The sequence below is a fragment of the Helicoverpa armigera genome, chromosome 18, assembly GCF_030705265.1.
Source record: "Helicoverpa armigera isolate CAAS_96S chromosome 18, ASM3070526v1, whole genome shotgun sequence".
In the NCBI taxonomy this organism is placed as follows: Eukaryota; Metazoa; Arthropoda; class Insecta; order Lepidoptera; family Noctuidae; genus Helicoverpa; species Helicoverpa armigera.
In genome coordinates, this window is record NC_087137.1 from 8,675,568 (window position 1) to 8,700,886 (window position 25,319).

At 35.7% G+C, this 25,319-nt stretch overlaps 3 protein-coding genes across 3 annotated transcripts; 1 reads left to right on the top strand and 2 right to left on the bottom strand.

The window, feature by feature from the left end:
• The first annotated feature begins 2,453 nt into the window (after window positions 1-2,453).
• LOC110380529 (lysozyme) lies at window positions 2,454-6,239 on the top strand. Its single transcript, XM_049850948.2, has 4 exons — window positions 2,454-2,696; window positions 4,607-4,783; window positions 5,084-5,157; window positions 5,668-6,239. Exons 1-4 carry the CDS (start codon window positions 2,636-2,638, stop codon window positions 5,806-5,808), a joined length of 453 nt encoding a protein of 150 aa, XP_049706905.2. The 5' UTR covers window positions 2,454-2,635; the 3' UTR covers window positions 5,809-6,239.
• A 1,856-nt stretch (window positions 6,240-8,095) lies between these two features.
• LOC110380530 (low density lipoprotein receptor adapter protein 1) lies at window positions 8,096-17,022 on the bottom strand. Its single transcript, XM_064039208.1, has 6 exons — window positions 16,779-17,022; window positions 11,662-11,838; window positions 10,668-10,773; window positions 9,272-9,446; window positions 8,756-8,821; window positions 8,096-8,265 (listed from the first exon to the last, which is right to left on the bottom strand). Exons 1-6 carry the CDS (start codon window positions 16,825-16,827, stop codon window positions 8,185-8,187), a joined length of 654 nt encoding a protein of 217 aa, XP_063895278.1. The 5' UTR covers window positions 16,828-17,022; the 3' UTR covers window positions 8,096-8,184.
• A 3,892-nt stretch (window positions 17,023-20,914) lies between these two features.
• LOC110380516 (inhibitor of growth protein 5) lies at window positions 20,915-23,505 on the bottom strand. Its single transcript, XM_021340515.3, has one exon. The coding sequence runs from the start codon at window positions 23,260-23,262 to the stop codon at window positions 22,438-22,440; it is 825 nt and encodes a 274-aa protein (XP_021196190.1). The 5' UTR covers window positions 23,263-23,505; the 3' UTR covers window positions 20,915-22,437.
• Between the last annotated feature and the right edge of the window lie 1,814 nt (window positions 23,506-25,319).

Sequence of the window (25,319 nt, forward strand, 5' to 3'; positions counted from 1 at the left end):
AAGAAATTCATTACACCTACCTAAGTATATCGCAGATGAAATGCGAAATATAACTAAAGCATGTCAGTAGGAGATCTTCAGGATCAGATTATTTAAATTAATATTACCCGTGCGAAAGACAAACTTTTCGCATGTATTATTTATTCAATCAAACTAGAAATACAATAAATATTTACAAATAAAAAAAGGAGAAATTACACTCTTGCTCATTCCCAGTACCACAGATTCTTAATAATAGGTAAGTTACTAGCGCGGTAAGCTTTGTCGGTGCAGCTGCTTCCTCAGAAAACCTCAGAAAATGTCGTAAATAAATATGCAAACCTCACCGGCAATGTTTGGGGTTGAAACCATAGGACCATGGGACCCAAGTGTCCCAGTCCTCAGACTCTTGCGCCAGTCTTTTGGGCTTGAGGATCTATCGAATATTTAAGCTTCCTATTAACTTTGATCTATTTATGACAATGCGTAGCGACGCTAATGTTTGCATGTGCGGTTTTTCAGGCACCAAGAAAGATAACTTATTCTTAGCAAAAAGAAGCTTTTGTAACTGTAAAAATAAATAGTAGATAGACGCATGGACAAGCTGACTTAAATTGTGAGAGCTCTAGGTGTACCTAAACTACATATCCATAGGAAAACAGTAGAGGTAGAATCACTACGGTAGTTGGTTTTCTTTGTCTGTCTCTATGTACTTATACGTATTATGTATTTTATAAATATGTATTATGATCCTATATTACCTACTTACATATTTTCCTCACAAACTATCAAAAAAAAGCTTTGCACCTACCACTGCTATTTCTCCACCAACCAAAAGAAGATTGGCAGAAACGCCTGAAGCGTTAAGTCCGCAGTTCTACAAGCTGTACCTAAGTATTTAATAAATAAATAACAAATATTGTAAGTTTTCTAAAAAAAACGTAAGACGGCTTCTAAGGCAGAATGATAGTTGGCAAATACTGGTCATCAGCCGGGCAGGCATAGCCATTCTGGGCACAGGGTATTTCACCACCAGCTTAGAGACTCCAGCATATTTTATGCACGTTTCAGAAGCGATTTCCTGACCCGTAAATCGAACCCAAAGCTTTACAACTAGACCAGAACGGACGTGACAGCATTAAACAGGATATCAAAATACTCTAGGATGTTACCTTTAAGTTCCACTTACTATGTATAAATAAATAATTTATACTCGTGACACAAAGTCCTAAGAAGCATGACACGAGTAGATTCCTTTGCGCGAAGATTAAACACAGATATTTTAATCATGACATTTGCGATTACTCCGGATATAGCTTGCATTCAGGGTTTTTTGTTTGATTTAAATATGTAACATAACTATTACAATTATTATGCACCAGGATATTTAACTACAAACTAGTCGATACACGTGGTGGCACTCGCTTCCCGAGGTGACTGCTTACCGTACCTGTATGAAATATAGCCTTTGACTCTCACAAATAACGGAGCTTTTTGCCAGCAAAATTATTTTAAATTCGCAGCAAAACCTTAGATCAGAAATTCGAAAATTCAAGATTTACTTATAAATAAAGTTACAGGCAGACAAAGTCATGAGCAATATCAAGTACTTAACTAATCCATTACTAGATAAAGATACTGATCTTTACTAAAAGCTTTAACCTTCTAATCGACCGAATGATTTGTTGTAGCTCAATGTATTCAATCATATTTTGAATAGGCTCTAAATCTGACATGCAAATGTTATTTATCCGCACTCAAAGGTCAAACCGGAGGTCAAAGGGTAATCTGCAATAAATATGACTTATTTACATAAATACAAAATTTATGACCTATCAATATTGTTATTTAAAAATAGCACTTTATCCTGATCTCGAAGATAAAACATCAAAACGCTCTGACGATCTTAACCATGGAGAACAAAATGACTATCAGAGATGTCATCGCCAAAATGAGGATTTGTTGATGTTCGGGGTCCGAGGATCGTTACTAGACCTCCGACCACACCTTCTATGGACACCGCACATTCTTTGAAAACCAATCTAAAGACCAATCTTTGACGACAGCGGGTTGTTCAAAAGAAATACCGCGGCCCTGGTACATAAAAGGCCTATGACGGAACACGACGGTTCTTAGTCAGTAAGAGTCTGACACTCCCTCACCGCTGCTAACCCACAGCGGGAGGGGTCATTTGATGATTTTTGACGTCGCTAAAAAAAAGACCAATCTTTGACAGATTGGTTTTGGTTTGACAAGGAACCCGAACGTCTCGTTAGTTCTAGCTATTAAGTAATCTGTGGTTCTGGTTACTGATCACGCCTTCCGTGCATTGCTCGACCTACAAGAAGGCGCCTGACCTACCTTCCATAGCATCTCCAATATCGTTCCTTCCTCCATGATCTAAACGAACAATGTCCAAGTTTTTTGCTTAGACTTTTTATATTTATGATTCCGTGAATATACTTACGTAGTTCTTTATGCTACCTTCGTAGAACCACCTGCTTTGAAGCTCCGAACATCCGCAAAACATACATAACTTCTATATAGATATTTATGTATTCAAATGGATTATGAGCGTTATTGTAGATCTCACTTTGACGATAGAAAGATGTGTGCAACTGTTTAACCCGTTGTGTGTACGTAAATACACGGAAAAATGAGATTGTTATTTTTTGTGACTTTGATTGGATTTTCTTGTTTTTGCAATGAAGTATTTGGTAAGTCCTATTTTTTTATTTGTTTTAGAAATACGTAAGTATCTAGTTTTCCTGTTAACGTAGGTAATGAACATAAAATATTCTTTAGGTACATTTTAAGCAGAATTGGATATAATAATGTACTATTTTCTCTTCTTAAATAATTCGGAATGTGCCTACTCTCCCAACTGTGTTTAATTTTCTCAACTGAACTTCTTCGAGGTTTTTCCTTGCGTGGAAATCTAAGACACCACAATATAAAACTGTTCGCCATTAACTTATTGTAAATGGATGATTGATGGCATTAATATAAAGTGTCTCAAAATGTAGGTATACAATGACTTGCCCATTATATTAATCAAAGTTCATCTCTTAAATAAAATTGATGCATCCAGAAGGTTCGCTGTTCCATAAATCGGTTCGCAAATCTTCACTAGGCACTTACTGCTACCAATCTTAGAAAGGGGTTAAAGATTATTGTAATAAATCATTAATTACTATGATTATGATTAGAATTTGCAGTATTATCATGCGAGTCAAACTTTATTACGTGAACTAGCTATGACGTAGGTATTTCTTCTTCTCTTCTGTTTCTAATGTTAAAAACATGTGATTCGGTGGAACCGGGGATCTTCAGGATATTAAATTAAAACATTCAATAATAACTTTAACTTTGCGTTTATTCGCTGACTGGAGGTGAAGTGACATACTTCAATATAAAAAACTTATTCTATGGAACAAATCGAATACATTTGAAATGATTGCCCGGTCAGTATCAAAAATATCTAACGAATAAAACCTTACAAATGAAAGAGTTTCTAACTACGTTACAGTACCTAACACATTTTGTAACGGAACTGTAACTAAACTAACTTGTCTAGGCAAGGATGATCATTTTTTACGAGCCCAAATAGTCACGATCAGAGTTTTTGTTACTATTTTACTTTAAGATACTTCTAGTAAAGCATTCGTATGAAAATAGAATTAAATAAAACTTGTGAGGTATTCTAGATTAAAAGATATTACTTACCCGATTGCTGCAAGTTTTCCCTCGACGTGAGTGAAGGAAAAGCTACTTTTATAAACGTAGTTATAAAGTGATTGAAAGACAGATCCGTCTCCAAAACATGTAAACATCCTCAACATTTGCATACAATGGTTTATCTGTCAGTCTATCAAAAAGTTATTATATTTATTGTCTAAGAATTGCGAGGCCAATAGCCTAATGCCCGTGACTACCATAGGTTACGTGTAGGTGGACCACATCTACAACAACGAGGGGACAAAAAACTGAAAATATTAATAACTTAGGTACCTACATATGTACAAATATTGACAGCTTGAATGATGTAAGTATGTTTGTAAACTGAAGCGGAGCGAAGCTCATCAATAGTAGGTACTGCATAAAATCTGTTAAGATCATTTTTTTTTCCTTTTCTCCTTACCGAAACCTCGTTCGATAGGGTACCTAGACATATACATAGTTGGTATGTATTCTATGTATGTACCTAATAGTGAAGAATATAACACGGATGTATTTACAGGTGTTCTAACAACCTCAGCAATTTAAATTGTTATCAGTTTTTGCCCGTCGCATCTGTGCATTATTTATTATTGAACAGGTGTAGTGTAGGTTAAGGTTAGTAATAAATAATCTCATCTTCCATAACTACTTCATCATCAGCCTTAATGTTGTCAAACTGCAGAGCACAAGCCTCTTCTCATACAGAAAGGAAATGCTCGTCAATCACTTCCTCAAGGTGAATTAGCGATTTCAGTTCTAAAGTCCAGGTTTCCTCAAGATATTTTCCTTCACCTTATGTCACTCATTGCTGTCCAAGATATCCCTTTGCTCTCAAGTTTAGCTAGCAATACTTTTTGATCAAAACTCTTTTGCCTCTGCCATTTATTTCGAATGTTGCCAATTTCAGGAGTGCACATATCAAACCTGAGTGGCTCGTGTTTCCGATGCCTCTGTCACGTGGCCGGGTGTGACATGACGAGGGGCTGCAGTGATGGGTACTGCGGTCCGTTCTTCATATCCAGGGTGTACTGGGTAGATGCAGGGAAGATAACCTTGCCTGATGATGATCCGGAGAGGCAAGAAGGTAATACTGCATTTTGAAAGGATTTTATTGAGTAACATGTCAGTTTATTAAGCATTTTTTTATATTTAGGTATACCGAAACTGCGCCCTTTTCATGTAGATACAGTACTTTAACTTATAGGTAACCTTTGCGTTACATGCATGCGCAGTAAAGATTTTATATATTTTTTTTGTATAAGGACTTCAGAAAAATAAAGCTTCTCGACAAAGTCTTTAAGGGGTCAACAAAAGCTAACTTCGGAAATGTAGAAGAGCTGTTCTCCCAAAGACTAATTCATGTGTGGTTGGTTCTTGATTTCAGCTTTTGAAGACTGTGCCAGAGACTACCACTGCTCGATCAGAATCATTGAGAGCTACATGGCGAAGTTTGGAAAAGTAAGTTTCAATACCAGCTACTTCAAATTTTTGCAAAAGTTCGCATGTCCGCAAGTACCAAAACTACATTCAGAGCACTTGCTGAAACTTAACTACTTCTCCGTCCACGAAGCAGACCCAATAGTTGAACAATCGGTGTGTATAACATATGACTCATGAAAGGGAAGTTACTAAACAAAGTTATATATTACTAGCTTCCGCCCGCGGCTTCGCCCGCGTAGAGTTCGGTTATATCGCGTTTCCAAGAGAATTCTTCAAAAGTCCGGGATAAAAACTATCCTATGTTCTTTCTCAAGGTCAACTCTATCTCTGTGCCAAATTGTATTAAAAACAGTTCAGTGGTTTAGACGTGAAAGCGTAACAGACCGACAGACAAAGTTACTTTCGCATTTATAATATTAGTAGACATTGGCTGTCTCTTCCGAAAGGCGAAGAACTCCTATCTTTTATCAAAGGCGTTTTCATTTAGGTAAAACCCTTACTTCAATGACTCCTGATCTCTCATTCCAGGACTGCAACCACGACGGCGTAACGGACTGCTTCGACTACATGATGATCAACTACCACGGCGGGCGCGGCTGCTCCAAGCCTCTGTTTCTCACGCAGTCAGGGAGGAGGTGGCTCAAGTCTTACCTTGAGTGTCGCTTTTGAAATGGGCATTTTTATTTAAATAGTTGTTTCGTGCGGATTCACCTGCGCAAAGGGGAAAGGACAATGCTATTCTTTGTATGGAAGTTGGGCTCAAGAGTTGCCCACAGTAACTGCATAGTGTATTATGTTCCATAGGCTTATAATAGGTCCCAGACCGAAATATTTCGAAATCTATCCCAGGAGTCTTGAGAAAAACTGGTTTGACTCTTATTCAATATTTGGAAAAATATGCTTACGAACTCTTAACTTCCTCTTTTATTACCTTAATTGAAATGCATTATAATATTAATCGACAAATACGAGGTATTGAACGAGATTATTTTTTTACCGACTTCAAAAAATAGAGGATTTTCTCAGTTCGTTTGTATCCTTTTTACGTAAGTACGTGCATAACTCCGTCGTTTACCAACCGATTTAAACAATCGTTTTATTGTTTGAAAGAATTTACTTTCCAAATGGTTCCTTTGTTATTCGGTCCAGGGTCCAGGGTCTGGTGATAGAAACCTTAAAACAATAGGGAAATCTCGGAAATTGTAAGCACATATCGAATAAAAACTTGTCATTCGGGTATATGTCTCCGACACCACAAAACAGTGGAGGTTAAGACCTGACCTGACGATGGAGACGACAGTGAGACGAGGGAACTCCTCAACGGTATCTATTTACTACCTCGTGTTCGAGCTTATTTTATTCGTCTTGATAAGATTTTTCCATTGCCATTACGGATATTAATTGCATGACGCTATACGAACTTAGGACTGATTGTGGTAGATAGAGACTGAAAAGCAAGAGAAACAACGGTTACCTTTAAACGTATATTTTTTTTTTTTATCCTGTTAACAGTGAAACCACTAACTATCTGAATGTTATTTCAAGAAAAGAGGTTGTTAGGTTTGTGGCTGCTTAAAATGGCTTGCTAACAATGGCTGGCTAACATTAGAACCGGTTTTTCTCGGGACCTCTGGGACCGATTTAAAAAATATTTGAATTCCGTCTTAAGAATGAAGTAAAGAACCTATCTTAACCATTCCCACTACTGGGCTTTGTAAAGTGACTGTTCATGTTGAACATTAGAACCGGTTTTTCTCGGGACCTCTGCTACCGATTTCCAAAATATTTGGATTTCGTGTTAACAGTAAAGTAAAGAACCTATTCTAACCATTCCCACTACTGGGCAAATGGCTTGAGCTTTATAAAGTGACTGTTCAAGTTTAACATTAGAACCGGTTTTTCTCGGGACCTCTGGAACCGATTTCCAAAATATTTGGATTTCGTGTTAACAGTGCAGTAAAGAACCTATTTCGACCACTTTCACTGCTGGGCAAGTGGCTCAGGCTTTGTTAAGTGACTATCTATGGAGAACATTTGAACCGGTTTTTTTCGGGACCTCTGGGACCGATTTCAAAAATATTTGGATTTCGTGTTCAGAGTGCACTATGGAACCAGCTGGAACTACTCCCACTGCTGGGCAAACTTTGAGCCCAGACCCTGGCATTGTCCTTTCTTACCGTTCCAGATAGCTTATGTCACACTAAGACATTGTAGCTTCCATCATTGAATTTTTGAAATCGATCAAGTTTCGGATAACGTACAAAAACAGACTATACTGAGAAATCCAAAATCTATATTGAAAGTGTCTTCACGGGTGCCATATACTTAACTTTCTTGAAATCATGAAATAGCTAACTACTGAACTAAACAGTTGGAGTCTCAACGATACCTCATAATTTATTTTAACCGACTTCTAATAAAAGGAGGAGGTTCATACTTGTTTCTGATACTTTCAAACAATGAAATAATGAGATTTTTTATCGTAATATTAACTTTATTGTAAAAAATACATAACGTCAGTCAATTAATGCTTATTTACTGTACTAATTAGGCTAAGTATAAAAACATAGAATACGATAAAAGTATTGTACTTAATCTAAATTATTTCTTAGTTAATATATTTACATACAATAAACATTTCAATGTTTTATTTTCATTCAAATTCGCTGCCTCGCTCCGTATAAAATTAAGAGTATTTTGAAAATAAGTAGATTTAATTCGTGCTACTTTTTAAATTATATTTTAACTTAGGTGTACTTAGTCCAGTGCATTATTATTCTAGTAGGATACTTAATAATAAGTTTTTAAAGAAGTGGGATGCATAGCCTCGTTCGTCATCGATCTACAGTAGGTAGTCGAAACTATTTTTTTTTCAGGGTATGGCCCTAAAAAAATTCGTTAAGGGACCTTAACGAAAAAATTTTCCTTGCTTACCAATTTTTTTTATCGTGTGCTGTTGTACACCTCCATATTTACCAAAGCAACTTAAAACTATTTTTCTGAGCTTTTCTAAAGTAAACCTTAAACGCTAGAACTTAAAGCCAACTATGCGAATGACACCAGTGGGGCGGGGGACTGCCAATCTTCTGTGTCCAACTCATCATCCGATTCTTCTTGGAATCGAACCTTGAAACAAGCAAACATATAATTATTTTCACTAAATAACCCTTGTAGTTGGGATAAATCATCAAGTTTCAATATTCTTCTTGTAGGAAAAAAATAGAGCAAGCAGCTAGATTCCTTCAAACGTTTTCGATAAAAAGGTTGAGTCATCATCCTCCGCGCCTTTTCCGCGGTTGAGTATGAACCTAAAATTTTAATAATAATACCGGCGACAGTGACGGCAATTTTTAATTTAATAACATTTATCAGCGAAACTGTACCACAATTCATTCCTTGCCATATTCGTCCAATTCTTTCCTATGTAACTTTCAAAATTAATATTAAGTGCCAGGTGCTTTGAAAGAGACTGCCACCCTTGTGTTTGTTTCGGTATTACTCCTCAAGGCAGTCAGATATGAAATACCGACTTCATCTCGCTTTTAATGATTTGACGTGAAAAATTGTTGTTTTCAACTTATTTGCAAAATAATTTTACATAATTAAAGTAACTCACCCAAGGAGCTAAGCGTTTATTGTCGGATCCCAGCGAGCTGCCTTGATTGAGATTCGCCTGCCATTCCTGAAATCAAGCGCCAATAGCATGAGTAAACTTCCTGTGCCCACGCAAAATATAATGTATCTATGATATGATACGATGACGCTTGGATAATAGTGGCAAGTAGGAACATTGTTTTTTCTCGGGGGGAAATCCTTATGGACACTTCCTCTGCCAAGTACCTATTCTAACTATATGACTGTTAGTAAGTTTGTTCATCACTTTTGTATGAAAGAAGCATCTTCATTGGGTGGTAGCCTATTGACCTTAGCGTACATTTAGTGTCTTGTCCGGCGTCAGTTAAAGATGCAGATGAAATTAAACGAATAGTAAAGTATCTACATAGTTGGTTCATTATACTAGCAGTTAACACCATTGGCTGACTTTTGATCAAGTTGAGCATCGCTAAACAAAAGACTAAAGGAATTCTTATCACAATAATTCCCTTCCAAAAAGTTCATTATTAGCTTTTACCTGATAAGCATCATTAAACGCATGTGCCAGTGACAACGCGAGAGCCCTCGCATGCTTCCTCCTGGTGCATACAAAGACATGCACCACGTGGTTCTCAGCCGACCCGCCCGCCGGCTTCCCTTCTACCACGGCGAAGACACGAGCGTTCGCTGCGTCTGCTGAGCAGTACGAGATCCTGGAAGAGGAAGGAATAATGGGGCTTATTGCTTAGATCTTAAAGAATGTTTTAGCAATGGTTCCTTTTTGACCATAGGCCCTCTGGAATCTAGGTACGCCGAATATCTGACAGGTTTCACTTCGGCAGGGATAACAAGAAATGTGTAAAGCTGACTGCCAAACTTGGCAAGTTGGAGCAAACACTTTAAGAAATAATCTGCCATTTCACTCAGTCTACAGCATGATGTATTCAAAATCTACTGGCAAAGTTTTGATAAGTATGATGAAGATCGAAGGATGATCTAGGATAGAAAATGGTAATTTGATCAATTTAGTCTCTATATAGAAATAAAACTAGTTATCTGTGGCTTCGTTCTAAGTACTGAGATAACAAGAACAAGCCTACGGAAGTACCTGCGCCCTATTTATTTTCCTACATATGTGTACATATTTCAAATGTCTCGTTTTATTGCACGTTTTATGTCGCCCGGTTTACTTGAACCCGAGATAATACTACAAACCGCAAGCTACAATTCTAAAAAGATCCTGTGCACAAACATTGCAACGGAAAATGTGTTCACAATGGAAAAATCCGACTTCCTCTGAGGCACTTAGAAGCCAACGACTTTGTTTTCACTTAACCATTATTAATTATTGCACCCATTTATATTAATATAACTTAACAAGTGTTGATAATATAATGTTTGTTGTCAATGTCTTATTAATTAATTATTTTTGTCTAGATAATTTTGTAGGTCAGACTTGAAGCATTAATCTTTGGTCGATCAATTGTTTTTCTTCCCGTACCAGGCACGGATCACTCCAAGAGGTCCGGCTCATGTTATCATGTCATCACCCTGTCTGTCTGTCTTATCCTGATTTATTTGTGGTTGGCGTTCGTTCTTTCTTTTAAGTCGAATCATCCATCATATGTACCTATATCAGCTATCCATCGTCACCTCTTACAAAATCGTTAGTTAATAGCTTTTCTTATTTTTCACTGCGAGTTTTACATTCTGACTACATAATGTATACCTTGTCAAAACAATCAATTACAATTTCGCAAGCACGATGCCAAACTTCACTAATTCGGCTACCTAAACATTTTCAACAAAATGTTTATCAACGGGACCTATTTTAAACCTGTACTTACGTAATAAGGTATTCCCAATATTATAAGGAAATTCTTTATTTATTTTAAATCGTATTGCAGGTAATGATTATAATGAGCCAAATATACCTGTAAATGGAAACGCTGATAACATTTTCCTGGGAGTCGTAGTCACTCACAACGATGCCTCTTGCGCTTATGTTCAAGTTGACCCGCTGCAGTTTCTTGTTTATTACTGTGGACAATCAAATGAGTATCAATAAATTATATTTTTTCTGGATAAGATCTATTGTTAAGTAACCTTCTTAATCTGAGTTAATCTCAGACACTTCTGCTCTGCATTACTATGTTTGAACTTTGTTTAGGTTAAGACCTATAACCAGTCCGGGATATTTAACTGATTAATTAATTTACGTTGCAGGAAAAGTTATATAAAAACTAAACTACAAACCCAAAACCACAAGCAGTTATGCAGCAATAGTTATCAAGGAAATCACGTTACAGTAACAGAACAAACGACAAAATTAGGAAGTTATAACAACAAAATATAAATATTGACAGAAACATAAATTATCGAAATCATTACAATTCAGTAGGACCCTATGACCCTAGTTCGCGTTGTGTTCTTGACCGGAATATTCGAAGTGGCGATATCTCGGACTGTGCTATTAATATAAATAAGGCAATAAATCAATGAGATGATATAACATTATATTATGATGTGACCGCAGAAACCTTTGTAACCTCATCCCGGGAGCTTCATTCACAGCTCCTAGGCATTGCGTATCTCAATTTATTGCAGAACTTATCTTTCTTTGAGTACTTCCTTAGTAATGTATTCTAGAAAGTATCTGCTCTATGCGTTCGTCAGTAAACGATAGGAATGAAGCCGATTCTTGAATACGAACTAGGGCGAAAATTGGGATTAGGGTTGACGTAGCATTAATGGCATTTTGTTCTCAGACATTTACCATCATCACGTCCCGTCTCTTGGAATTAGAAACTTTTTTGGTTTCTATACAATCAGGTAGATAACAGAAGTTTTTGTTATTATCTATATTAGAGTTTGAGGTGTCTGTTTATTGTGTTAAAGACAAGGACAATGATAACTTGATCTACATACATTTAGCAGAATGCAGAGCAGATCTGACAGCAAGCGCAGTGGCGGGGGCAGAGGCTGCGCGTTCCACCGGCGCCGTGCCTGCATACCGCACGTCCATCTCACCGGAGCTGGCATCACGGGTCTCTCGCCACCAGCCTTCATCCTCACACTCTGCAAGAGCCCACTCCTCACATAGCTCTGAAAAAAAAAATATTAATATTTTAAATACATAGGTATATTTTGTTACTTCATTATTTCACAGAAACTACCTCTAATTTTACAGAAACTACCAAAATAAAAAGCTCTTGCTGATTAAGAAAAGTGCGAGAATTCTCATAAATAAAAAGAGATAATATTACGTAGTGAATACATACTTCTCAAATAAACATTCAGTTTATCTAAGAGGAAATCGGCCACAAAATGCACCCTTGGGGTAACCCTTATGAACCATTTAAAACCATTATAAAAGACGATCCACAAGTCCTTCGTTTTCTATATTTATTAAGGCCATGTATACCATATTGTAACTAAGAGCTAAACTAATCACTATTTATGTCCACTGAACATAGATCTCAGAATGATGTAGTCAGTGACACAGTCAAAAGCTTTCCTCAATTCTCTGTCTCTGGTAGCTTAAACCTCAAAAATACAATATTTACCTCTAAACATGTCTTTTTTTACACCATTCAACTTTTGTGTAACGTTTACTACAAATAAACATAATTAAATAATAACTACGTATTTTCAATTGTCAACAGCAGAGATAAACAGAAGCAACTTACGATTCTTATTATAACATTTCTCCAGCTTGATACGAGCGCATAAAAAGGGCGTTGTCACCATTTTATAATTTATTTATACTCGATAATTTCGCTACAGTAACTGGACCTGGCAATTTTCTTAGCTTAGATTCATTAGCTTATTACAGGCTCGGCTGGTTTCGTAAACGGTCGATAGTAAATCGATCAGGCAAATTGCTCCGAATCTTGATGGCTGACACTCGCCGTTTAATGTGCCATTTCATTTATGACGGATAATAAAACCAGGAAAGGTTGGATTATTTAATTCTAAATTGGATTTATTGTTGCTGTGTCGAAAATACTGCAAGAAAAGCACAGGCAAAGCTAACTCTACTAATAAACCCTAATATTAAAATGTGCAGATGCCTACCTAAAAATAGGTACTTATGCCCAACTTATTCCTTCTACATATACGTGAAGAAAGCTCGTAAGAAAAAGTGGTTGCTAAAATGGACGCTATCTTACTGTGACCGGTAGATTTCTTGTCTAAACTATGATTAAAAGAGGAAATCACCCATCTATCGCTTTTCCAATTAGATCTAGATTAAACGTGATAGAAACTGATTACAGATATTAAAAATGGCGACGGGCATACATTTATGAAAATTCGCGTAACTGGTTTTCACATTTGATGAAGACCATTTGAGCTTCGAGCTCTCAGCATATTAGTATCCAGTGATTAACTCAAAAGTAGTAACTACTAAACCTAAGCAAAAACGAGGTAACTGCGAGAAGAAACACAAAAGCCTTAAAAAAGCTCTAAAGGGAAACCTGTAATCATAAATGCGCGTAACACCTATCAATTAAAGGTCTCAAGTCATCGCCCTCTCAACAAGAAACTTATGCAACAACAACACACACCAACAACAGCTTATTTAACAACAACAACAAATCAAGCTTTGCCAAACAACCCTTTATTTACGAATTCTAATCCAAACTGCGTCACAAAGTCACAAGGCCGCCGGAGACGACGCAGAACAATCATCACAAAATGGCGACTATCACTATCAGACAGCTATTTTAGTGATATCAGCCTTCATCTAGGCCAGACGGGCTGTATCGATAGCGAACTAGGCCATAGGTCAGTTATTAGGCGCAATAAGTTGAACAAAACCACGCACCGATGCGTACGCGCTTTGATAAAGTCATGATGCGCTTCGGAAACTGGTTTGAACCGGGTCTGTGGCGTGTTAGATGTGTAAAGGAAATTAATTTGTGATTGCATTGCGTTATGAGTGCAGCTGATAGATGAAAATAGGCTTGCGCGCAAAAAGGTTTTCTTTCATGTTGGAGGGAAATGTTGCTAAAGGATCATGAGAGCTAAGCTTACGAATAACGAAATTCTTTCTTCTTCTAACGATTAATTTGCCAAAAGCTCCATGTTCTGATTTGTTATGCCGCCTGTCTAAAATCAAATTAGAGATATTACTATACCACACCTACAAGTCTTATACAAATATGTATTACCCTACTACAATTCGCTTCTCTCTGAAGTTGATCAGAAGAGTTTCCACTTTAGTTTTTCCTTTACACTGTTTATACCGTGTTTATCGGATAATTTGGTGACTTTTCTATAGATTCTCCAATGGGTTACTAAACTTGATCTAGCCAGCTGGTGCAAAAACGAGCAGCACCGATGGCAGAAGTCAGTCGCTAATAAAGCTCTATAAAAATAATGAATCGCTTTTCCAGCTTTCACGTTTAGTTTTTGCGCAGTTCGCTTTGGGCTAGATAGTGCAACGCTTTAGCAGGAATGCCGGCCGCACCGTTTAGTTGCTTGCTCTGCTCGCTCCATGCGATGTCAGCCTTTCATCCAATTAATAATTTATCACTTAACTAGAAATATTGCGATGCAACTTTAAAGAAAAGATAAATATATTGGTCAAGGCTACGTTGCGTTTAATTAGTTCCGTGCCGCGTGTAACATACTTAATTTTATCTGCGTTTAAAGCTCTACTTTTTTTCGTAATCTTTTGGGAGAAGCAATGCATTTAACATACCTATTGTATTGGTCACGTTATTATATAATATGATTTAACTAATTTAAATATGAAGTTAGAAGGAAATTATAAATATTTGCTACTAGGAAAACAATAACTGTAACTAGGAAAGTAGTGAATATGGTTTTACGATGCATTCCAAATTTTAGGTACAGGAAAATGTAAGTATTTTTCGACCGACAGATTTTTCAGTAATCTAAAGTATTTAAATATCATCATCTTGATAGTTTATAGAAAATAGATAGATGTGCTTGACTTCAAGCGAAAACCCTACATCCGCTTTGTGTAAATTTATTTGCTATGTGGTACCTACATTTTTTCAGCGGCTTTCAGTGGCGTTGCACCCAGTACAGACCTACAATGTTAATTTTACAACTGAGAGTCTCTTTGCCTATAAGAATATCAGGAGGATTATTATTTTATACAGAGATGAATTAAATTTATCATTGACCAATTTTATGTGTTTAAAAACTAATGTTTTATGAAAGTCCGATTGATACTTTGATAAACGGGTAAAGCCATTGTCACTTTGAACCCTGACAGATAATTTTAAATACTTAAAAATACAGGAAATCTATCCCCTTGGATCGGGGAAATAAAAAGTACAGTTTCATTATTTTTGAAAATAAAAATTGATTTGTAGCAGTTCGTAGCACGGTTTCAGGGCATGCAGTAGTAATTTCAACTTGACTAAACAAAGCTAGTCAATTGAAATGATATCTCTATGGAAGTAAGATAAGGTTCTCTTTGTCGCTCATTTCCTGATAGACGCGGCGAACATCAAAGGATGCAGCTGACGCGTAATATGCTGATAACTTGAACTTTCACCGAGACAGTTAATTATAACCCTCATTAGTTACTATACTTACCTACTTCTAGTTAGTACGACGTATACAATAGGGTAAGTAAGTATATATGTGTGAAGTCAGATAAAAAGTACTTTCCAATCCTTCCCGTTACCCTAGCCCTTTAAAAAAGAAAACAACTCTTCGTTTTAGGTAAGGCGCGCTCTAATCACCTATCACTTCACCGTACACTGCTGCATTCATATAAAACGCCATTCTACAGCCGTACCTACAATACAATGTATGTGTAAAATGGAGACTGCAAGGCAGCAACTTTTTTTCCTAGTCGGCCATTTAAGGCTCAGCGAGAGCTCCTAATTCCAAAGTAATTAGAGAAACTTGCCCCCGGAGATGGGCCGAATGTCGTTGGAATACGATTGATCTTATATTAGTAGCAGAATGCCCGATATGGATAAAACTGCTATTGCGATCATATTGCGATTCGATTTCTATTCAATTTTGACATTATTAACTTAGGAGAATCGGACCCCAGTTCGTAGCACGGATGCGGGGCTTGCAGTAGCAACTTCGATTTAACTGAACAAAGCTAGTCAATTGAAATGATATCTCTATGGAAGTAAGATAAGGTTCTCTTTGTCGCTCATTTCCTGATAGACGCGGCGAACATCAAAGGATGCAGCTGACGCGTAATATGCTGATAACTTGAACTTTCACCGAGACAGTTAATTATAACCCTCATTAGTTACTATACTTACCTACTTCTAGTTAGTAAGTATATGTAGTAGTTACGACGTGAAAGACAAACAATAGGGTAAGTATACGTGAAGTCAGATAAAAAGTACTTTCCAATCCTTCCCGTTACCCTAGCCCTTTAAAAAAGAAAACAACTCTTCGTTTTAGGTAAGGTGCGCTCTAATCACCTATCACTTCACCATACGTTACTGCATTCATATAAAACGCCATTCTACCACCGTACCTACAATACAATGTATGTGTAAAATGGAGACTGCAAGGCAGCAACTTTTTTTCCTAGTCGGCCATTTAAGGCTCAGCGAGAGCTCCTAATTCCAAAGTAATTAGAGAAACTTGCCCCGGAGATGGGCCGTGGCCTTTTATGAGGTTAGATACTCCGTACTCGGAACCTTTAATGAAGACGTAAAAAGGTGAACCGATGATTGACTGGAAAATAAAATGTGAACGCAGCTTGACGTTCGCAATATGAAAATTGGCGCGCAAGCTTTTTTGTTATTTGAATAAAGAAAAGCGTGGTATGATTTTCCGATCGTCGATGGTTTTTCATTTTAGTTAATTTAACATTTGTCACAGATTTGTTTGATATTGAACTGGTTAGATATGTGGACTAATTCGTAGACTATATAAAAGAAAAAAACTGTAGAAAATATTATTTTAGTAAATTAATTAATAATTAGTAAATACTTACACTAATGCAAAAAATATATAGTAATGTGTTTAATTAAATCTTTATAATTCCTTTTACATAAATAAAATATAAACAAATAAATTGTACTCACTTTTATGTTTGGAATGAGTTTTCCACATTTTTCTTAAAAGCATCGTCATTTTGCACAAGTTAATACCAAATACAAAACGCAGTAAAAAAAAAAACTTAATAAAAAAGTTGAATGTTATTTGAATTTAGAATATGAGCGCGACTTTTCCCGCGCGTGGTCCCAGTCGCACTGCACTGTTTGATCGTGGAGCACGTGCAATCTCGGGACCTACCCTTTGCTGAATGATGCGTAAATGTACGCGACGCAACACTCGGTACAGTTACTGATCTCGTCATGATGCACAATGGTACAGCTTTTAAAATTAGTGGACATCTAAATAAAAAAAAATCAATGTGTTTTTTTTATTTGTATCAATTTAAATAATTTTTCGTCCCTTTTGCAAAACACTATCAACAGTGATGGGCAAAATTTAAGACTCCATAGGAACGAGCAAAGCACACCACCTTAAAAGACAGTTTTGGGCTTTTCAGGGATACTTAGGTACCTACAGAGTATGTATGATTAAGCTTCAGCATATTTGTCAGACTTAGGAGAAGGCTTTGGGTACCTACGTTATTGAAGTCGGTTTTGTTTTTAAAAGTTGTTTTTCCATGTCCACTAATTTTCAAATCTACACCACTGTGCATCGAGATCAACGTGTTTATAATCCATTTAATTTTATGAATGTTATGTTTCCCCTATCACATCTTTTACTGCTCTAGTATCTAGTCAGTTACTTACGTCGGTCTATAAAACTGAAGTTTGCAATTGCTACATGATTTGTCAGACTTTTATAGCGTGATCGTAAATCTTTTGAATAAAAGTTATTACATTAGGGTAGGTACTGTATCAGTATTATAGTTCTGCTATAATAATAAATTGCAAATAAAAAAATCTTCGGTAGACTTTGTTGCAGCGTATTATTTATCTTAAAAAAAACAGCTTCTATCACTATGATTCATATTAGAATTTTAATAGCTTGAAGTGGTGCACTGAGCTTCTGGTTCGATTCTTGGTCTGACTGAACTGAGTGCTCCAGATCTAAGAGTAAAATAAATCCAGGGGTCTAAGAACTTGGCATTTTTTTAAACTAGCACTTAGCGGTCCAGTGAGAGAAATGTAGGTAGGTACCTACCTACCTACCTACATTTGACATCCGACTGAAAACTTCCCCAAATATTAGATAGGTACTTCAAAGTAGGTAGGGTACCAATCATTCAGTATTGGTAATGTGGCTTAGGGACCTATACAGCTATGTATATGGCTATCTACTGAATCGGTTATTTCTTAATTGGAAATGCATGACCGCGATTAATACCATTAAAAGTTAAATAGGTTATTGTTTTTTATTTCACTACTAAGTATTATTTTATTGTTGGTTTTCAACTGAATGAGTTTGGTATCAATTAAAAACGGTATTTTTTGTTATTAGGTAATTACCTACCATTTGAGTAGAAACTATAAGTACCGAAGTAGGTATTTAGGTACTAGCTATTTTTCCGCCTGTTCAGAGGAACTTTTCCTCCCGTACCCGGATATAATATCGTCTATGTTCACCGGGATAACGTAGCTTCCCAACAGTGAAAGAATTTTTCAAATCGGTGAATCCGTTTCGGAGCCTTTTCATGTCAAATAAACAAACAATCAAACCTTTCCTCTTTACAACATTAGTATAATACAAGTACCCAAGTAGTTTCATTATTATTTGCTCCGAAAGCCTTAAGGCCTAAGTAAGTCCGCTAATGCACATTACAGCAGGGGCCCGATTCTCCTAATTTTACTTAAGCGCCATTCGATTGACGTTCGACTCGATTCGACTGAAATCCAATCCCGACTCGATTACGATTGAAGCGTATGTGGCATTTCGCTATTTTTTCTTTGAAATAAACGTTTTTATCATTTTCTGTCATTCAATAATTAATCATTTTGTCTGCAAATGATTTATGATTGCAAAATGATTGTACGGCAAACTACCGTATAGACCAAAATCATCAAAATAGCAGACCAATCGCACACCAATCAAATGTCAATCGAATACGATTGGTCTTTTATTAGTAGCAGAATGCCCGATATGGTTAAAACTGCTACTACGATCATATTGCGATTCGATTTCTATTCGATTTTGACATTATTAACTTAGGAGAATCGGGGCCCAGTTTGTCTGACGCAAGCTCGTGCATTCGTCGATCATGGCTGATGCAATTTAGAAGCTTTTGCACTCACAACCGGGCTACCACTACGGGCGCACCCTACTACACTTTTTTACTGGAAAATCATAATTACGGTGAGTGAGTGTAGCCATAATCATCGTAGGTACAATCAGCAAGGTAGTTCTTGATCGAGCTCATGATAGTTGTCTATGTCATCACGCTATTTTATCCGTTACCTACTGTTCACTGGGTGGTAATAGTGGCCCATATCTCTCTAGATTTCATTAACACAAAAAAAACACTATGAACAGACAAATTTCAAACGCAAAAGCTATGGACTAAGTACTTTTGAATCACTCTGATCACCGCATTATTTTGTATTTGTGACAGTTTTTTTTGTATTGATTTTGTAATTTTGGTTGTATTAGTGGACTTTTGTTGCTGACCGTAGATTGTTTGTCCTGCCAAACAAAATAATTATGAACGCATGTTAATTTAAGTTGAACCTGAAATAATTTGCTTCTAGGAAAATGCTTAAGTTTTTAAAAAAATCTCGTTCTTGTACCTACTCAATGTCAACCTAAGGAAAACGTTATCCAAAGGGCCAGCTGCTTGATAGAACGGCTGTTTCAAAAAGTTGACTACGAGCTGCGACAATAGAACATAGCATTGGGTAATAAGTCACAAATATACTTCTTCTGCTTAAAAACAGCTTTTAATGAAAAAACTGTATTATACCAACATTTGAAAGTAATAAGTTTTATTGTTTTAACTAGGATACCCAGCGCCATCTATCCCACTTGACACGAACTACTATATAGCACATTATTTTGTTTATCGTAGCTTTATCAAAGGGATTTTCTTGTTTCCTACCATTGTTCTATCAAATTAAATGTTTATAGAAATCGAAGTAATCTTAATAGTATTTTCAACATAGATATAGTCATTCATTTTCATAGTGCAGTGGCTAGATTCTCTTCTCATGAAGTGAAAGCTTGCTCAGGATTCATGAGACCACTAAAGCGGATTTCCAACTTCAGAATATCTTCTGCTTTAAAAATTGAAACAGAACATGGACTCATAATCTGCCTAGCCTTTTCCCAACTATGCTGGTCTCGGCTTCCAGTCTGGATGCAGCTGAGTACCCAGTGTGTTAATAGAACATGGACTTGTATTGTAGAACATAATTTTTAAGGGAAATTATCAAAAATTAAGAACTCACATAATTTATATTTAATAATATTTATTAAACACAATAAAATGGCAATAACAAAACATTAATTCCTATTGGTGTTGTAATTGAGGAACAATTTGATGCTAATTTGATTTTGAAATAATAAATGTAGTACATTTAACGTTTTCTATTTCAATGTAAAAGTGCCAATAGATACAATGAGTATAGAAATTACATTCGGTACAAACTTATCAAATTCATCATCACATTATTTTCACATAATCGTGATTATCATGAAATGCGAGTTCATTTTCTCCTTATTTAAAAATATAAGTATCAAGATATGGTGCCTCCACTCATTCATGCACTGTGAATGTGTGGCTTTAGACCCTGTAATCAAAGCCCCATGTTAGATAATCTTCACCATTGGCTGACAAACTTAGCTTAACATACTTATAGGAATATTTTCTATACACATCACACAATGGAAAGGAAAATTCATCAACATGAGCCGCTGCGTACAGTGCCATAGACAATACTTATCAATACATTTCATAAAATGATTGCCAACTCTTGCAATTAATTTGTAACATTATCATATAAAATTTACCTATAATATGTTACAATACTAATAATATTTGGTGTACTCATTGATTATAATATTTATTGCCAGCTAATAAAAAATAAGTCAATAACTGCAATAATTATTCAAATATTTAGAAATATATCTTAATATTTAAATAAAACAGTCATAGAGCCTATAATTATTACTATATTGCTTTTGTCTCACAGATACAACCTAACATGTAACATTAAAAATAAGGAATCGGAACTCAAAATACTAATATCTTTTTAATGTGGTTAAATAGGACTAACTACAGGCGTAAATTTTCTATAGGATCTTCTTATATTAATAGTTGTATTTACATGTCCACCTTGAACTATCTTTACTTGGCCATTCCATTTAAACAATTTTTATGATTTATTGACATAAATGTATAATATTTACAGTATTGAAATATTTAATAACAGCAATTTGTGAAATTAGAAGGAAATGTCTCTCTTTCAATTAATACATTATTAGAAATATTATGCAATAATTTCGTAACTGAATACTTTATTATCAAATCAAGTATCTACAAAATAATATTTTTTAATTATTATTAATTTTTTTTTACAACAATGTTTACTTAGTAGCCTATGAAAAACACTGGCTTATTTTTCAAAATTGATTTCATAACCATATTGATTCTAGTTAGAAAGTGAAACTCACTCGCAAAACCAAATTAATGGTGGTTGAATATTTTTTAATGTCAAAATTAAATTAGGGTAATCCAGAACATGGTACTTAAAAATACAATAGCAGAATAAAACTGTATCTGCCCAACAAAATCTGTCTATATCTCTGTGTGGACAATCAATATCAACCCTCTTATTTAAATAACTTATTATTTGACAGTTAGATTAGTGTTCAGACTATTTGTATATTATGTGTGAGGCAACTAGCCATTGAAAGCCATTTCTTTATACAAATGTTATAAAAATTTAAGTCATGCTATGCATACAGGCTAAATTACAACTTAAAACAAAACAAAGTAGGAGTCCTAACTTATCCTGCATGCGTAGAATGCACAGTAATTCTTGATAACTTTAAACTAGTTCTAACTTTATCAAAAACTTCCTAAGACTATGACTGCGTCATTATGCCATTTATGAATAAATGCTAAATAAGGCATATGATAACATCATAAGAATACCCTTAACAATACAAGCTGCTATTATTGTTTCTAGCATTTTATATATTAATTTCATTTATTTATAATTTATGTAGTACTATTATTATAAGTAAGGGCAGCTATTTCATAACAATATTAATTGAACACTATTATTTTGTGCAATTGTACATTTTTATTTAGTTTGTTTTCTCATAATTGAAATGACACATCCAACATTTGTAAGAGAAGCTTGCCTTTATTGTGAGCGACATACACCTTGTACAGTTAAGGCAGCAAATATATAAAGTATCTCTCAATATACATAATATATAAATTTGATAAATAAACTCAACATTACCATAATGTTATGTTTTCTCTTATCATGTCTGGATGACATAACAATAGATGCTTAATACAATAACTTAAGTTTCACAATTATTGCACATGCATTTCAAGTATTGTATAATTGTCTCCATATGTCTTAGTTTAGTGACATAAACATTATAATATCATCACATTTGACGTCTTACCTACAAATACTAGAATATATTAATGTAGCTTACAACTAAAGCTAGTCACTTCACTTCTTTCTTAATAGTCACAGTCTTATCTGTTTGCTTGGCTGGAGGTTTGGCCGTAGATCATTTCTTCTTTCTGTCCTGTGTACACTTAGGGCAGTACCATTTACCTTTAGGCTTGATTTTAAGGTCAACACAGGCAAAGTGGAACCACTCAATAGGACAGTCAGGGTTATCACAACCTATCATCTCCCCGTATGACACTTGATGACACAGGCAGTAGGTAGGCTCGTTAGGATCGACAGGCATGTCCAGAACGTCACTTGGATGTGCCATGCCACCAACTGAATCCAAATCTGCATTTTCTTCTTGTTCTTTAGATGCATTGGCAGTGGCAGTTGCACCCTTGCGAACCGCCTTTTTCTTGGCGGCCGACCTGCCAGACGCGACGGCGTCATCCTCGCTGGACGCTCCAGCGCGCTTCTTTTTACCTGTTGTAGCTGTGGTCTTGTCGTTCATCTTGTTCTTCTTCCTGCCCTTCTTGACGGTGGCTGCGTTGGGCTCCTGGTCGGCGGCAGCCTGCTGAGCCGCACGTGCGCTCATTACTTTCTCCTGTATCTCAGATTCGAACCGCGCGAGGTCAGAGTCAAGGCGACGTATGTGCTTGTCAACCAACTCATATGTCTGAATCGCGAGTTGTACTTTATCGTCTCCGTACTCCTTAGCCTTATTGAAAAGGCCTTGTATTGTATTTACCTTTTCTTTCTTGGTCTCCTCGTCCATTTTAGGAATATTTGGTAACAACTCGTCAGCCATAAGGTCGATTGTCCTCATTAGTCCGTGGGCACGGTCGTCTAGATCACGCATTAATTTAAAATTTCTCTGTAATTCTATAGGAAGATGCTGAAGACTATCCAAATAATGCTCTAAATAAAGTGCAGAAGTCATTTTGCAATATTTTGTAACTATGCGAAAATGAAAGTGCGATACACCGTAAATAACACTTACTGTTACACTGTTATATTAACACTAAAATTACTACAATTACTCTCGGTACTTAGTCATGTAGTTACGCAGAATAATTTCATTTATTCTAACATAGAAAAACCCAGGAAAAACTTAAAATTCGTGATAAGCACTTTACAATTTCGTTCAAGCTCAAACAAGCGAATATAAGTGTTGCCAATTGTATAAATGATTGTTTGAAAAGTTACTTTCTCACATAGCAACGAATTTTAAACTCTTGTAAATCGTTAAATTGAGTGGCTCATGTTGCTTTTAATTTTTTATGTAATCCTATTGATAATTACTTAATTCTTTGGATTATATAACCATCTAATGAAATATTCTGTATTATACAGAATATTTCATTAGAAAAACCATAACAGATTTTTCCATTAGAACTTTACAAATTATGTTTTTTTCTTGGCAGCACTATACGTTCACGCGCGTAACTAGCTTCGTTCAGGAATAAAGGTGTTGTTTCACAAAACTAAATAAAAAGTTAAATATTTCAATGGTCCGTTCATTCAGTGTAAAAAAAAAATATTTTAGAAGAAGGTACAGGATATTATTATGAACATTAGAAACATGTGTGAAAATTTTAGTCTAAAAAAATCATCAAGTAGTGGTCAGGTGCGAGCCACTGTGTCGTTCATAGATGTAGATACATTGGCAATCAATAAATCTTTTTTTAATCCTTTTTTAAGTGATAAAATGTGCTGCTTTCCTCAACATCGCTATAGATATTTGTTTCTTGATTTTTTTATCATAGAAAATTAAAAACATTTCTTAAAATATCTTGAGTATTGTTGTTTTTACAATATTGCGCTAGATAAATACAAGGCCCCTCTGTCACGCATTACCAATCTGTCAAACAGAAGTGGGATCTTATATCTATGCTGGTGCCCCGTGTCGGCACTCTACTATGCCACTACACTTGGTATGGTTGCCCTACTAAATGGATTGCCGCACAACATCGCATCCATCGCATCGCGATGCAACACCGCATCTCTTCGCACCTACCGCAGTTTTGTGCGGGAGTCTCCTTACTTCTGCTCCTCTACCAGCATATCCCCCCACATTTCAATTTCAGACTAAAATATTGCGTTCTGTGAGGTATACCAATTGCCCTTATTTAAAAACCGCGATCATGCTCGCTGGTATTCGTTTATGCAGAAAGGTTTTATTTTCAATGTTTCTCGATTACATTTTTAATGAAAACATTTGAATTGAAAGAATTTTACAGTATGATGTTACAGTCTCATAATGATGAATAAGCTTTATTACTAGTTTAATCAAAATCCGTTCAACCATTTATATATTAGTAACAAACGCATCTGCAAAGTCACCTTTCTATGTGTGTGCAAGAATGTGACATTACATTATATACCAATCCATGTTTTCTTAGGTAAAAAATAAAACAACACATTATTTAACTTATACTGTATTAGCAAATAAACAATTTATAAAATATAATTCTTATTACACAATGACGTTGTAGTCCAGGATACGAAGCACATAGCTCGACACCATCATTGGTTACCACATAACTACGAGCTGCTTTAGTTCCTCAAGATTCCTGTCACATTGTAACCAATAACTGACGTCGTATTTGTGGACTAATCAGCGATTACAACAATTTGCTTTCCATTTTAATATTAAAAATTATAAACATTTAAGAAAAAATGCAAATAAATAATTAGCAATTGCCATCGACGGCAACATAAAGAGGCGCTCGTATTTCTACATAATATAAAACATGCTTTATCATTTCCTTACAGCTATAATTACATCTCTTACTACTTTATCGTGACCGGTACGTACATTACACTACTATTCTACATGCTGCTCATATTGATTATTACGCAACCAAAGTAGACGTTTCCGAGTTCCATAGCGTAGTATCAATTATATCTGGATTAAATACAAGATACACCTGAATTCATATCATCGATTACTCAAGAGACAAGACTTGTTATTTACAAAAATGGCGGGTTCAATAA

Excerpts from the sequence above, each read along its gene's own strand:
- LOC110380516 (XM_021340515.3), bottom strand. The coding sequence starts at position 23,262 with ATGACTTCTGCACTTTATTTAGAGCATTATTTGGATAGTCTTCAGCAT.
- LOC110380529 (XM_049850948.2), top strand. The coding sequence starts at position 2,636 with ATGAGATTGTTATTTTTTGTGACTTTGATTGGATTTTCTTGTTTTTGC. Across the intron at positions 2,697-4,606 it reads TTTTTGCAATGAAGTATTTG|GAGTGCACATATCAAACCTG; the intron begins GTAAGTCCTATT and ends TGCCAATTTCAG. Across the intron at positions 5,158-5,667 it reads ACATGGCGAAGTTTGGAAAA|GACTGCAACCACGACGGCGT; the intron begins GTAAGTTTCAAT and ends CTCTCATTCCAG.
- LOC110380530 (XM_064039208.1), bottom strand. The coding sequence starts at position 16,827 with ATGACGATGCTTTTAAGAAAAATGTGGAAAACTCATTCCAAACATAAA. Across the intron at positions 10,774-11,661 it reads TGCTCTGCATTCTGCTAAAT|TAATAAACAAGAAACTGCAG; the intron begins GTATGTAGATCA and ends GATTGTCCACAG. Across the intron at positions 8,266-8,755 it reads ATAAACGCTTAGCTCCTTGG|GTTCGATTCCAAGAAGAATC; the intron begins GTGAGTTACTTT and ends GCTTGTTTCAAG.